Source organism: Equus caballus, chromosome 11 (genome assembly GCF_041296265.1).
Source record: "Equus caballus isolate H_3958 breed thoroughbred chromosome 11, TB-T2T, whole genome shotgun sequence".
Classification (NCBI taxonomy): Eukaryota; Metazoa; Chordata; class Mammalia; order Perissodactyla; family Equidae; genus Equus; species Equus caballus.
Genome location: NC_091694.1, coordinates 19,430,837 through 19,444,128, shown reverse-complemented (window position 1 = coordinate 19,444,128; position 13,292 = coordinate 19,430,837). Strand labels below are relative to the sequence as shown.

The window sequence follows — 13,292 nt, the reverse complement described above, 5'->3', positions numbered from 1 at the left end:
CCAGTAGAGAGGAAGGCCGGGGAAGAGCGCAGGAGGAAACGGTACCCGCCGGAGGCCCGGCTCACGCGAGCCTGGGCCGGTCGGGGGCGGGTTAGGGGCAGGGCTTGCACCGGTCGCTGGGGACGGGGCGGGGCCTGGGGCTCGGAAAGGTGGGCTTTGGAGGGCGGCGGTTGGCTGCCGCCTTGTCGCCGGGACTGCTCGGCTTCCGTCCTAGAGCAAAGGCGGCTTGGCCGGCCCCGGGATCGCCATGGAGTCCGCGATGAGCGCGGGCATCGCAGTGGCCGAGGCGCTGCAGAACCAGCTGCCCTGGTTGGAGAACGTGTGGCTCTGGGTCAACTTTCTCGGCGATCCCAAGAGCCTCTTTCTGTTCTACTTCCCCGCGGCCTACTACGCCTCTCGCCGCGTTGGCATCGCGGTGCTCTGGATCAGCCTCATCGCCGAGTGGCTCAACCTCGTCTTCAAATGGTGAGACAGCGAAGCCTTCCGGCAGTCTGGCCACCCACCCCTAAGGACCCTGAGTCCTGTGCAAAACCTGATCTCTCTCAGCAAGTGCCCCAGAGGCCTGGATTCCCCTCCCCTCCCAGTGAACCCGTGGCCTTAAGACCTCTCCACCCCTACCCCGTAGCCCCTGACTTTTCAAGCCTTTGAGCATCTTTGTGCATCTTTGACTCAGACCTCAGAGACTCCTCATCCTACTCGTTAGACCAGTTTCTCTCAAACGGGCCTGATCAGAGAAATCACCTAAGGGGCATGTTTAAAATGCAAATACTCCATCCCGCCTCAGACGTAGATTTAGAAACTCCAGAAGAAGGGCTGGGAATCTGTATTTTAACAAGCATCTATGGTGACTTAAGTAGCAGAAAGTCCTGCTTCTCAACTCACTTTTTCACTCATCTATTCGTTCATTTATTTGACGTAGTTTCTAAGAAGCATGCTTTGTGCTGGGCTTCACCCTAGCTGCTAAGGACAGAGAAAGCTTGCAAATTAAGGTGTGGTCCCCGGGACTATGACCAGCAGTGCAGGGAGCGCTTGAAAACTTGCTGGAAATGCAGAATCCCAGGCCAGAGGTACTGAATCAGAATCTGCATTTTAACAAGGAACCCCCCAAGTGATTCGTGTGCAGGTAAAGTTTGAAAAGCACTGGGCTAAAGCATTGCCTTCCAGGGAATACTTTCTGTTCTTCCTTTTGTCCTTCATTCACTAGTAGGCTCTTCCCTCAGACTTAGAAGCCAGGAATCTCAGGCAAGTGGGTGGGGACCTTGGGGCTTATCTCTTTGTGCCCCCTGTTCTCTCTTGGGTGCAGAAGGGAGCTCCCACTGGGCATACAGCTGCCCCCCGCCCCCCGCCTCTGTTGCCAGATCCCCAGCCTGGGAGAGGGAAGGGAGGTTCATAGGAGACACTTGAATCGGCTGGAATGACTTGCTGAAAAAATGAATTTGGAGTTACCTTCCCTTCCACTCTTCTCTGCAAGGGTTCATGCGTACTGTAAAGGGAAAAGCGGTTGTCTAATCATTTCCTTCTTGCCTAATTGCCCTTTGCTTTGTGCTCTCTCCTCCCTCAGTCTGTATACGTCTCCCTCTCTAGTCCTGTTCGCCTAAGAGTCAGCCACCCCCCTGGGTAAACACTCTTAATGCCCCCCACATGTCAAAGCCCCCATTTTCTTTTTTTTTTTTTGAGGAAGATTATCCCTGAGCTAACATCAGCTGCCAATCCTCCTCTTTTTTGCTGAGGAAGCCTGGCCCTGAGCTAACATCCATGCCCATCTTCCTCTACTTTATATGTGGGACGCCTACCACAGCATGGCTTTGCCAAGCGGTGCCATGTCCACACCCGGGATCTGAACCAGCGAACCCCGGGTCACCAAAGTGTGCACTTAACCGCTGCGCCACCAGGCCAGCCCCAAAGCCCCCATTTTCTAAGTATCCTTTGAGCACCTGCTGTGTGAACAAGGCTCCGTTTTGGGCAGAGAAGGGCAAGGCCCTTCTGTACCTCCCTCCCCAGCACTTGGCTTCATGCCAGCGTCTCTTCTGCTCTCCCACCTTTTCTGTCTCTGGCCACAGCAGCCTCTTCAGTGTGTGGCTTCCTGGGGTCCAGCCAAGCACCTGCTAGGGCAGGGGATTTTGAATTTTTTGTTCTTCTTAGCCTTTCTCTGCCTCTTCTCTCCATATCCTACTTCCATTTTCAGACATGAGAGCCTTACCTAAGTAATTCAGGCACAGGTAACTCGGGCTGGAATTTGGGAAATGGAGAGAGGGGAGAGCAAGAGCCTCAGTGAGGGTCTGGGAGGGAGGGGAGGAGAGAGCCAGGTCCTGGGCTCTCTGTGGATGAGAAGAGCAGAGCTGGCCCTGCAGTGAGAAGGGTAAGAGTAGGACTTCTGAGCATCCCAGAGCATACACACACACCCACCACAATCTCTTGCCTGCTTATCACTTTTTAAAAAACAGTGTGCTTTCTTCTGTTCCAAGGTAAAAAGCCATGGGAAGGTAATGGCCCAGACTTGGACTCCCTCCCTTGGGCATCCCAAGACTCCACCCTGCAGGTCCCCCAGAGTACACCCAGGTGTCTTTCTGCCCCTCTTCTGTTCCCCTGCCTATGTGTGTGCCTAATGTCATCTTGCATCTGTTGTCTTCTAGGCTTCTGTTTGGAGACAGGCCCTTTTGGTGGGTCCATGAGTCTGGGTACTATAGCCAGGCCCCAGCCCAGGTTCACCAGTTCCCCTCTTCTTGTGAAACTGGTCCAGGTGAGAAGCCTCAAACCTCCCTTTCCTAGCATGCTTAGGGTCCAGTTGAGGGTTTCAGAGTACTTTTCAGCCAGGGTGGCCCAGCCTCTCAGTGACTGGCCCAGGGAACAAAGAAACCCCAGGAAGACCAAGTTGAATTCTGGGAGGAGAGCACCCAGGCCAGTGTGCCAGCTGCCCACTTTGTTTAAAGTACAGCCAAGAGACACAGATTGTAGCAGAAGCAGTGCTACGAGAGAGCAGTGGCCTCAGGTTGGGGTGAAGGCGGCTCAGGGCAGAGGGAGCTATGGACCAGTGCTGGGGGAAGGCTCTCTTCTCAGCCAGGGGGATGCTGCTGTGTTGAGATCACCAGGGGCACATAGGTTTCACCTTCATCTTCTTACCACAAGCTTCTGGATCCCCCACAGGCAGCCCTTCTGGACACTGCATGATCACAGGAGCAGCCCTCTGGCCCATAATGACGGCCATCTCTTCCCAGATGGCCACTCGGACCCACAGGTACACCTTGGCATTGCCCACCAATGGGAGCAGGGGTGATGGCACCCTGGACCCAAAAGACCCAGCAGCAGGGCATCCTGGGAGCTGAAGTTCTGGGGACCCTGGGGCATTTGGTCAAACCACAAAGTATTTGGGTTCTGAGGGAAGCCAAGCTGTGTGTGGACGCCCCCTGAATCATTTGCCTCTCTTCTTTTTAGCCGCTGGGTGAGGATGATACCTAGCTTGGCTTATATCACCTTCCTACTGGCGGTTGGCCTGTCCCGGGTATTCCTCTTAGCGCATTTTCCTCACCAGGTGTTGGCTGGCCTAATAACTGGTGAGCAACTGGGACAATAGGGTGGGCCCTCAGGGTGCCGTTCGCAGTGGGAGGACCAGTCTAGGATCTTCCTGTTGTACAGCCCACCCCAAGGCCCCCCTTATGTCTCAGTCTGTTCTCTTGCCAAGCTGTGCTGTCACTCGGGGGATTCATAGTCCCAAACTCCTTGAAGCTGCTGTCACCCAACTCCCCTAGGTGCTGTCCTGGGCTGGCTGATGGCTCCCCAGGTACCCATGGAGCGGGAGCTAAGCTTCTATGGGTTGACCTCACTGGCCCTCTTACTGGGCACCAGCCTCATCTATTGGACCCTCTTTACGCTGGGCCTGGATCTTTCTTGGTAAGTCCTGCTTTGAAGCTTGGGCAGGCTGAGGCCTCTCATGCCTCAGTACCTAGCCTGGTGGGTCTCTGGTTTGTTGTTGCTAAAAAAGGACACATTACCTGTTCATAAACATAGACTCTCCTGGTGTCAGAAAAGAACATGGGAGTAGGGGCTGAGAGCCATTGGCCCGCTAGGTTCCAGGGGCATGTCTCTCCTAGCAAAGACTCTTCCTCCCCACAGGTCCATCAGCCTGGCCTCCAAGTGGTGTGAGCGGCCTGAGTGGGTGCACGTGGACACTCGGCCCTTTGCCTCCCTGAGCCGTGACTCAGGGTCTGCCCTGGGTCTAGGCATCGCCCTGCACTCTCCCTGCTATGCCCAGGTACGGCGGGCATACCTGGGAAATGGTCAAAAGATAGCTTGCTTTGTGCTGGCCATGGGGCTACTGGGCCCCCTGGACTGGCTGGGCTACACCCCTCAGATCAGCATCTTCTACATCGTCAACTTTCTCAAGTATACCCTCTGGCCATGCCTGGTCCTGGCCCTCGTGCCCTGGGTGGTGCACATGTTCAGTGCCCAGGAAGCACCACCCATCCGCTCTTCCTGACTTCAGGTGCCTCCTATTTGCCACTTTCCCTCCCACAAAAGCAACACTCCATGATCTCCAGTCCAGGAGGCAGCCCATCCCCTTCGAGCCCCCAACAGTCCCTGTTCATCTTGAATTTCCCACTTCTCCCACCACATGGTCTTAGCCCCAAAGAAGGGCCATGTGTCTTGCAGAAAGGCTGGTCCTCCTCCTGCCTTCCCTCCCAAGTCCCCAAAGAGCAAAGGCAACAGCAAGACCAGTGGGTTCCTGCAACACTGTGAGGGGCTCAGAGCAGCCTCAATAAAGCCCTTGAACATTTCTGGATTCCTCTCTTGCCTGTGCGCACATCTCCACTGAATTTGCCTGCACGTGTGCAAGTGGAACCATGGCCAGGCTGCCTGTTCTGAACCTCCCAACCCTGTTTCCACAGAGGCAAGGAATCAAAAGGAAACGGGAGAGCTGTAAACTCACTTGAGACCTTCAAGCCTGGGCCCCCTCCCCACCATCACCACCTCGGCCACACAAGAGGTCCCTTGAGGTGCTGTGGCTATATTCAGTGAAACCATATCTTTCACCTACGGGACAGAGATCCCACCCCCTCCCACCCTAGTCTCTCGTTTCCTAAATTGGCTGGTCCAGGGGCTGGAGAAAAGAGCAGTTTTTTGTCCAGGAGGGAGAATGAGAACCTCTACTCCATTTGGGAGCCCGAAGAACAGAGACATTGGCTCCAGAAGGCACTGCCAGAAACAAGTTTATTTATACAAGGACACACAGTGTAACGGGTTACAAAATACTTAACTGAAATCCATATCCAGGGAGACAAAGCAAGGAGTGGGTTTACATGAGAACCAGACCAGCCATGGGGAAAGGGAGGGTGAGGGGCCTGGAGCTGGGTTCAGCATGGGGAAGCCTGGTACACTGGGCCCAGCCCCATCCCCATCCCCCAAGAGGATCTAGAATACACTAACAACACACAAGACACAAGCACACAATGAACCGATGGTGGTGGGACTCCTGCCCCTCACCTGGCTCCCTCAACCCTGCTCAGGCCCCCGTTAGGATAATAAATATGTAAACAGATTGGTGGGGCCCTGGGGATGGGAGGAAAGAAAGTATACGTGGTGTTGGGAAGGAGGAGGGAGGAAGTTGGCCCCCTAGGAGCCGCTTCCCATCTTTGGTTTCCTATAGGCTGGACAGCATTCCCTAGAAGCCTTGTAGGCCCCCAACCCTGGAAACAGAGGGCTAGGCTGGGCTCCTAGGGAAGAAAGGGTGGTGCCCAGCCCCCTCCTGGTCTTAGCTCCCTTGGGCTGGTGGCCAGCAAAGGAAGCCCAGGAGAAAGGGAAGCTACAGCTGAGGGCAGACTCCTGGGTTCTAGTCCTACCCCTTCTAAAACCCCACTCTCACCACCCCCAGGCTTCAAAGCAAAAGGCCTCAGGAGGGAGGGAGGCCACTGACCCTTCTACTCGCAGCATGCTGGATGGCTGGGGAAATCTGGTCCTGAACAGCAGGGGGGCTCTCACCAGCCTGGAGCCCCCCTGCAGGGACCACCTTCTCCCCCTCCCCAGGCTGTGCTAGCAGAGGGCAAGGAGGCCAGTAGAGTAAGGTAGAGAGCAGGCCTGTTTCTGTGGCTCCTCCTGGTCCCTCAGAACCCAGGAGTCCAGCCCTATCCCTCCCCATACACTTTCACCCCCTCCAGCCCCTGGGAAGGGGAAGTAGGCCCTGAGGAGTGTGAGGCAAGACAGCTCTGCCCCCAGACCTCAGGCCCATGTCCTAGGGGACAGCCTTCCCCTTGGTGCTGAGGCCAGGAGAAAGGAGGAGGAGAAAGGAGCCTGTGCAGAGATGGTGAGGACAACAGAAGGGGAAAAGGGTGGGGCATTGCAGGGCGGGAGCCCACCTCCCCTCCACTCTACATCTACATCTTAGAGTGTAGAGGGACCCTCCGGATCCTCCCCTGAGGCTGGAGAGGGGAGGAGGGTGAAATTAAGGCATTTCCCCCCAAGTCAGCTGAAGCCAAGGCACCGGACTTACTGTTCCCTCCTCACTCAGAACCGGAAGGTACTATCTTGGCCCCCATGCCCACCTTGAGCTGGCCCAGGCTTCCAGGGGGAAAAGGACAGAATGCAGGAAAGTGGGTGTGGGATACAACATGGCGAAGGGGCTGGAAAGGGCACCCCCAGGCCCTATAGAGGGAGCAAACTCCTAGAGCTGAGATGTGGGCCACAGTCCGCGGGGGAGGTGGGGGGCCTGAGGCAGCTTAGAGGAGCAGGAGGGGCAAGGCTGAGAGACCCACACGGCACACGTTGTTGAATGTGTGACTTTTTGTTTTTAATAGAAAAAATAAACAAAATCACAATGATGAAGCCCAGAGGGAATTGGGGCCAGGGCATCACAGGGCAGGCTCCTGCTCCATGGGCTCCTCTGCTGGCCTGTGGGGACAAGCACAGGGAGGGGCACTGAGTAGGGAGTACCAGCTTGGGCAAGGGCAAAGAGGTGGGGGGAACCTTACCTGGGGCTGTGCTCCCGGGCTGCAGCAGCCTGGGCCTGCTCAGCCCCCACCGACAGCAAGGCCATGGCGCTCACAGTCTCAGCCTCCTCTGTCTCACCTGCCTGGGCCTCCCGCAGGGAACGGCCCAGACCAGCAGCAAACCTCTGCACACAGCTCCAGTGTTTGCCTGTGGACGAGGGGTGGACAGGGGGTCAGAGAGGGCAGAAACCCCCACATGTATATCCCCAGCCCTGGTGTACCCACAAGCTCCTCCCCACCCCTTAGCAAGCCAAGGTCTGAGCCCCTCCGCCTGTCCCCGACGCACTCTGGATCTCGATGACTTTCTCTAGTGTGGCCACTGCATTGATGTTGGGCTTTTGCTGCAAGATTGCCTCGTCCAAGGGCTGCAGCTAGTAGGAGAAAGAAGAGAAGGTTTAGGGTGGTGAGTGAGTGGCAGGGCCTGCCCCTCTCATGACCCCGCTCAGTCCCAGACATCTCCCATGACAGGAGGAACCCCAACTCAGAAAGCCCTCCCTGGACACCAGCTGTCCTTACGACCCAGGAAAACCTTCCCAAAGGCCCTCGGTGCTGCTTGACCCAAGGAAGAGGCCCTCCCTCCTGGTCTCTCAGCCCCTGGCCTACAGGCCCACCTCCCCCAACCCCTCCCTGCACCACTCACCTCCACGCTGAGCAGAGCTGAGACGCAGGCCTCAGAGGCATCACAGATGGCGGTCAAGTCGTGGCCTCCCTCCAGGGCCAGCACCACCCGGCCCCCTGCCAGCGTCATCAGCTGCCTGGTCAAGTGGCCAAAACCTTTAGGGATGGGTGAAGGGAAATGAAATAGTAAAAAAAAAAAAATCAATTCAAGAGAAAATAAGAAAGAAGAGAAAAAGAAATACAAGAGGTGGGACAAAGAACACAACATAAGATGGTAGATTTAAACCCAAATATATGTGTCCATAATAAAATTCAATGTCAGTGGACTAAATGTTCCATTAAAGACCAAACATAAAAGACTGGATAAAAAATTCTAATTACATGTCTTACAAGGAGCACCACCGAAATATGAGGGATCCACAAGCTCCATCCTTATGCCTCTGGGAAGACATACACCCTCTGATACCCCACCTCCCACCTGCCTGGCCCTCAAGGCCAGGGTGGCGGGATGGGTGCTGCTAGGATGATTCCAAGTCTTGGACCTGCCCCCAGCTCGCCTCCTCCCAACCTCTGTAATATCCATCTATTCCTGCTCCATGCCCCCACTCAACCCCATCCTCACTATTTCACAGCCTCCCTCAATCCCCCAGCAGGCTCACATCTGGCGGTGACAGAGTAGCCACCCAGCGGAGACAGGTGTCCCTCAACAGCATCAAACCCGGCAGAGACTAGGACCACGTCAGGTGAGAATTCGTGGGCAATGGGCATCACCACTGTCCTGCAAAGGGAGGGCCCAAGCTGACCCTAGTCGGTGGCTGGGCAAGGCCTGGCCCCACTCTGTGTCCCCCCAAGAGACAACCCCCTCCACCCACACCGAACTGAGTGCCTTCTGTCCCTCCCACAACAGGGCCCCAGGGTTCCCACCCCTCCCTTGGCCCTTCTCAGTCCCCACCTGAAGGCCGTTAGGTACTCCACGTCTCCGATGGGGGGGTCCACACCTCCCGTCCATGCCACGTTCACATTGTACCCCACGCCTGGCCCACCGCCAACCTGGCAGCATGGTGGGGGAGGGGTTATTCTCACTGCCTGGGGATCCCAGACATTGCCCCCACCCTCAGCCCTGCCTCCAGCCCTCACTCCATTGACCTCTGCTAAGCATGGAGGGGCAGATGGCTGGCATGGTCCTCCCACTAGGAGTCCCAGCACCACCATGGGCCTCCATGGCTCCCTGCCAGGTCCCATTCTGCTACCTCCCCAAGGAGCCCCACATTTCAGCCCAGGAGCTGTACCTCTTCAGGAGCCCCAGAGCCTGGAAAGAAGTTCCCATTGTCATAGCGATGCAGGGAGATGTAGAGCACAGAGGGGTCATTGTAGAACGCTTGCTGGGTACCATTGCCATGGTGAATATCCTAGTGGGGAGGGTGTAAGCATCAGGGAAATGACCCAGGCTCTGGCCCAAAGGTCAAAAGTCTACTTGCCTCACCCCACCTACAGTGAGCTCTTTGGGTACAGCCCACCACTAGCTACAGGTATCTGTGTTCGTTCACAACAGTGTCAACTCCATGTTTCTCTAACCAAGGTCTGTGGCCCAGGACGTGGCATCTCGCAGGGAAGAGACAAAGCCATGGGACAAATGTGGCTAATCTCCCCAGGAGCCCATTCTACTCAACAGTGTAGGGGGCAACATAAGGCTAGTAAGGAAGTGAAAGCAGACAGATACACTCTGAAGAAGACTCCAACATTTACATGAATTTTTAAGCCAAAGCTGGCCTTCAAAGAGATTTCATCCTTGCTGAGGATTGCTCCTGGCTACTTCCTTGGCTCACAGGGAGTAGTGGGTGCCTTTCCCTCTGCCATGAGAGGTAGGGTTTGAGAAGCACCACGCAGGAGCAAGAGCAGAAGTGTCAGGACCAAAAGGCCTGATCTGAAACACAGTGCCAACATCCCAACCTAAGCGGCCTTGGTTGGGTAAGTCACCCAACAGCTCAGTGTCTCCATTTATAGAAATGGACATCCAGTTCTTATTATGTGAGGTGGCCGTGAACAGCACCATGGCCTGGCACGTGGTCAGCCCCCACTCAAGAGTGGCTCTAGCAATGGTAGTAGCAGTCTCTGCTGTTCAAAGGAGGAAGTCCCTTCAGTTGCTTGAGGCTGCAAGGTGGGGGCCAAGATGGACCAGGGGCTAAAACCACTTTTTGAGTCTCCCCTACTGAACAGGGAGCCCTCTGGGAATGTGAGGGCTGGGCTAATGCTCCAGCAGGAAGGTATAATGTTAGTCATTAGGCCCAGCTCCAACAGAGGCACCTGAGGAAGAGGGGCGGGGGGGTGGGGGGGTGGGGGGGGGGCGCTTCCTGAAGGCTGACCCTGGCCCCACCAGCGCACTGCCTACCCAGTCTACGATGAGAACCTTGCCCACGTTCAGCTTCTGTTGCAGGAGTTTGGTTGTGATGGCTACAGAGTTGAAGAAGCAGAATCCCCTGGGAGGTGGGGGGAGAAAATGGCATGAGGTCAGCCTTAGCAGATGTTCACTCCATGAGCAATAGATACCGCATCAGCTCAGCTGAGAGGGAGGAGGGGTGAGGGCAGCAGGTCTACTACAGGGCTGGGGTGGCACTCACATGGCTGTGGATTCCTCAGCATGGTGTCCTGGGGGTCGGATGATGGCAAATCCATTCTGAAGAGGTGCAGACAGAGGGACAGAGATAAGAGACAGACAGGCAGGCAAGGTGGCCACAGAGTGGGTGGACACACAGAAGGAGAGAAGCATAAGCCAGGCAAGGAAGGGAACACAGATCAGAAATATATATCCCACACATCTTTAGGAACGCCCGCTATGGGCCAACATGGGCAAGCAGACACCATCTCTGGCTCAGGATACCCATGAGAGCACCAGACATTAATGCCTCTTTGTTGGTCCCTCTATACCCCTCACCCCCTAGCTGGTCCTAGAGCTGTCACTTCCTCCCAACTCTGGCACCTGAGAGTTGAGGTTGCAAAGGACAGTGCCATACTGATGGGAAAGCCAAAGCTGCCCCCATCTTGCACTCCTGAGGATGCAGGACCAAGCCAAGTTGTGCTGAGTCTCCCAGCACGCACTCACCTTGAGCTCTCCAGCCGCCACCTTGAAAGCCAGCTCCACCAGGCAGCCCACCGCCATGCGCACAGCACTGGAGGAGTGCATCTCGTTCCACACGGTGTCACTGTCCACCTGCGGGAGCAGGAGAGCAGGCTTCAGCGTGCCCCCTGCAGGGGGAGGGCAAGAATGGGGGTGGGCACCTGGATAGCAGACCAGCAGCGAGAAGAGAAGGGCCAGAGCTGGAAGAGCCACCCTCCCATCTCCACTGGCAGGTGCCCTACTCACCCCGATGCCCCCACAAGGCAGCATGGCGTACATCTTCTGGCTGATGGGGCCTGCAGAGAAGAGGGACAGGGCTACTCTGGAGGTTGCCTCGACTGCCAGGGCTGCAGGGTGGGGTCTGCAGAGGGCAGTGAGCTCAGTCATAGAAAAAGGTGGCCAAACCCAAGCACAGGACAGGTTTCTGCAGCCCACATCGGTTGGGAGATGTCTGTCCCCTATTCTAGGGGGACATCCTATCCCTGGGGCAGATGGCAGGGAGAAAGGGGAACGATCGGTAAGGAGAAGAGCAAACTGTTCCCCCATCACCAAGCCTGACCCGTCGCCTTCCATCCTCCTGCAATGCACCCTACCAGCACGTTCTGTTCATGTTGTAGTCTATGTGAATGGCACGCCCTGGAGGTATGCAACGTGGCCACTGTGCCACCTCTGCCACAGGGATGACCTGTGCCCATTGGGACCCACTTGTCTACCCTGACCGAGTAGTCTTCTGAACCATCCCACCTACCCCTATCCCACCTAGGCAGTGGACAAGGCCTGGCCCATGCCCTGCCCACCAGCCCGTCAGCTCTCACCGAGCAGCTTCTTGCTGTCCAGCTTCTGTCGGTTGAGGGGGCTGGTCCCATAGAGCAGGGTGTGGTATTCGGAGTGCACAGTCTGGATCTCATCCAACGTGGCTTTGCGACCCCGGATCCGCTGCCAGGGGAGAGCAGGAGAGGCCAGTGAGGGGTGGCACTGGAGGTCCAGTTCTCCTTGATGCCCACACCCTCTCTGCCCCACATGGAGCCACTTTCTGGCCCCCTGGGACTCCAGTCCAGGACCCTCTCCAGTGAGCTGGGGACCATTGAGCTGGGGAACACAGGCTGCAAGAGGTGGAACCGGAAGGTGGCTCGGGGGACTGGCCGTGAGGTTGGAGTTGAAGAGAGGATGAGGAAGAGACACAGAGAGAGGCTTCACCAACAGGGGAGATGCAAAGGCTTTGGCTGGGTTGGAGTTGGGGGCTGGAGGAAGGAAGGGTTCCCCTTACCTCGCACTTGCTAAGCAGGCCTGTCTCCTGCAGCCTGGACCAGATGCTCTGAATCCGGCCGGCGTGCTCAGGGTGCACATGTGTGTTCCCACACATGCACTGGTGCTTGAGCATGAAGGTATCGTAGACCACACCTGGGCCGGAGACACACCTGTCAGCCAGCACTGCTCTGGGCCTTGTCACAGTCTGCCCCTCTTCTCTTCTCCTGACATGCCTTTCCTCCTTTACTGCCTGTCAGATGCCTCCCTACTCCTCAGGCCTCAGCCAGGCTGCCCTCAACAGTTTTGATCTCTGCCCACCATGCCCCCACACTGTTCCCCTCTCACCACACCTCCTCCTTCCCCACCTCCCGTCACCGCCCCTATGTGCTGTTCCCCCTACATCCCACTGGTGAGATGGGACCATCCTCAGGCATCTGTGCCCCCTCAGAGCTCTCATGGGGCAGCTTCACACCGAAGAGCTTTCTGGAATGGACTTAGGCCTCATTCTTGACCTCACGGGGAGAAGGAGGGGAAGCTAGAAGGGCAGGACCCAAGTGGGACAGTGGGCTCGCTCCACTCAGTGCTCCAGGACTTGTGCGGTGATGGCACAGAATCAGGTGGCTCTCTCAGCGGTGGTGCGTGGGGGCTCTGAAAAAGATGCTGTCCCAGTGGGTAGGGACAGGGCACTCACCACCCTCTCAGTGGGGTAGAGGCTGCCACCACTACCAACGGTGGCTGTGGTACACAGGGAGAGAACAAAGGCCTGTTTTCTCTCCCTTCGTGGAGCTTTGAGGGGCCCTAGCAGTCCCTTCAGGGTAGGGGCTACAGCTCTTCACAATGCCCACAAGGCTGGATGTCATGCACAGGCCCCTGGCACATGGTGGACGGACAGCCGGTGATAGTGGGGCTCACCTGTGGTGAAGAGGTGCTTGGTGGGCTGGTCTGGGGGGCTCTTCATGCCCCCAGGGGCAGCAGGTGAGGACTGGGTGCGGCCCAGGGCCTGGTGGGGCACAGTGGCCAGGCTGAGGGGTGCCTGGTACACCTGCAGCGGCTGCAGCTGCTGGACATCTGAGAACACCTGGGAAGGAGGAGAGTGGGTGCTGAGGCTTAGCGTGAGAGAAGTGAGGAAGGAGGCCCCAATCCAGCCCTACTCTTCCAAACCTCCTCCTTCCCCACCTCCTCCCTCCAGGGACAGGAGACACTCTAGCCTTTACCATCTCCCTCTCTCAGGAGATAGGGAGGGATGGGGGGACGTGATGAGTCATGCCAGAGTAGCATTGAGGTAAGAGGCTGGGAGGGATGGGGGCGTGGGAGGGGGCGGGATGAGTCAGGCC

The 13,292-nt window shown here is 56.8% G+C and overlaps 2 protein-coding genes across 16 annotated transcripts in view; one reads left to right on the top strand and one right to left on the bottom strand.

Annotated features, from left to right (window-relative positions):
- The first annotated feature begins 2 nt into the window (after positions 1-2).
- Positions 3-8,281, top strand: G6PC3 (glucose-6-phosphatase catalytic subunit 3). 5 transcript variants are annotated; one of them, XM_023652446.2, is made up of 7 exons: positions 44-465; positions 2,634-2,740; positions 3,145-3,235; positions 3,433-3,551; positions 3,747-3,888; positions 4,111-4,249; positions 8,228-8,281. In XM_023652446.2, the coding sequence occupies exons 1-7, from the start codon at positions 248-250 to the stop codon at positions 8,264-8,266; spliced, it is 855 nt and encodes a 284-aa protein (XP_023508214.1). In that variant the 5' UTR covers positions 44-247; the 3' UTR covers positions 8,267-8,281. The 5 variants fall into 5 exon arrangements, 4 of the variants coding, with proteins under 4 accessions (XP_023508211.1, XP_023508214.1, XP_023508212.1 ...); XM_023652444.2 differs by lacking the exon at positions 8,228-8,281 and adding an exon at positions 4,884-6,800; XM_023652443.2 differs by lacking the exon at positions 8,228-8,281 and having other exon boundaries at positions 3-465; positions 4,111-4,771.
- Positions 6,757-13,292, bottom strand: part of HDAC5 (histone deacetylase 5) — a 35,345-nt gene continuing 28,809 nt past the window's right edge. For 6 of the 11 annotated variants that reach the window (XM_023652439.2, XM_023652441.2, XM_023652442.2 and 3 more), the window contains 14 exons: positions 12,871-13,036; positions 11,978-12,111; positions 11,526-11,646; positions 10,957-11,006; positions 10,696-10,803; positions 10,214-10,269; positions 9,985-10,072; positions 8,885-9,004; positions 8,548-8,645; positions 8,255-8,373; positions 7,618-7,751; positions 7,264-7,348; positions 6,960-7,125; positions 6,757-6,879 (listed from right to left, as the gene is read on the bottom strand). In XM_023652439.2, coding sequence (XP_023508207.1) covers positions 6,840-6,879; positions 6,960-7,125; positions 7,264-7,348; positions 7,618-7,751; positions 8,255-8,373; positions 8,548-8,645; positions 8,885-9,004; positions 9,985-10,072; positions 10,214-10,269; positions 10,696-10,803; positions 10,957-11,006; positions 11,526-11,646; positions 11,978-12,111; positions 12,871-13,036 — 1,485 coding nt within the window. In that variant the 3' untranslated portion in view covers positions 6,757-6,839. Of the gene's footprint in view, positions 6,880-6,955; positions 7,126-7,263; positions 7,349-7,617; positions 7,752-8,254; positions 8,374-8,547; positions 8,646-8,884; positions 9,005-9,984; positions 10,073-10,213; positions 10,270-10,695; positions 10,804-10,956; positions 11,007-11,525; positions 11,647-11,977; positions 12,112-12,870; positions 13,037-13,292 lie in introns of those variants that run through there. The other 5 variants (XR_011423168.1, XR_011423166.1, XR_011423169.1 and 2 more) reach the window with 2 other exon arrangements.

Coding starts and splice junctions, on each gene's coding strand:
- G6PC3 (XM_023652443.2), top strand. CDS start 248: ATGGAGTCCGCGATGAGCGCGGGCATCGCAGTGGCCGAGGCGCTGCAG. Junction 2,741..3,144: donor TTCTTGTGAAACTGGTCCAG/GTGAGAAGCCTC, acceptor GATCCCCCACAG/GCAGCCCTTCTGGACACTGC. Junction 3,552..3,746: donor GTTGGCTGGCCTAATAACTG/GTGAGCAACTGG, acceptor CAACTCCCCTAG/GTGCTGTCCTGGGCTGGCTG.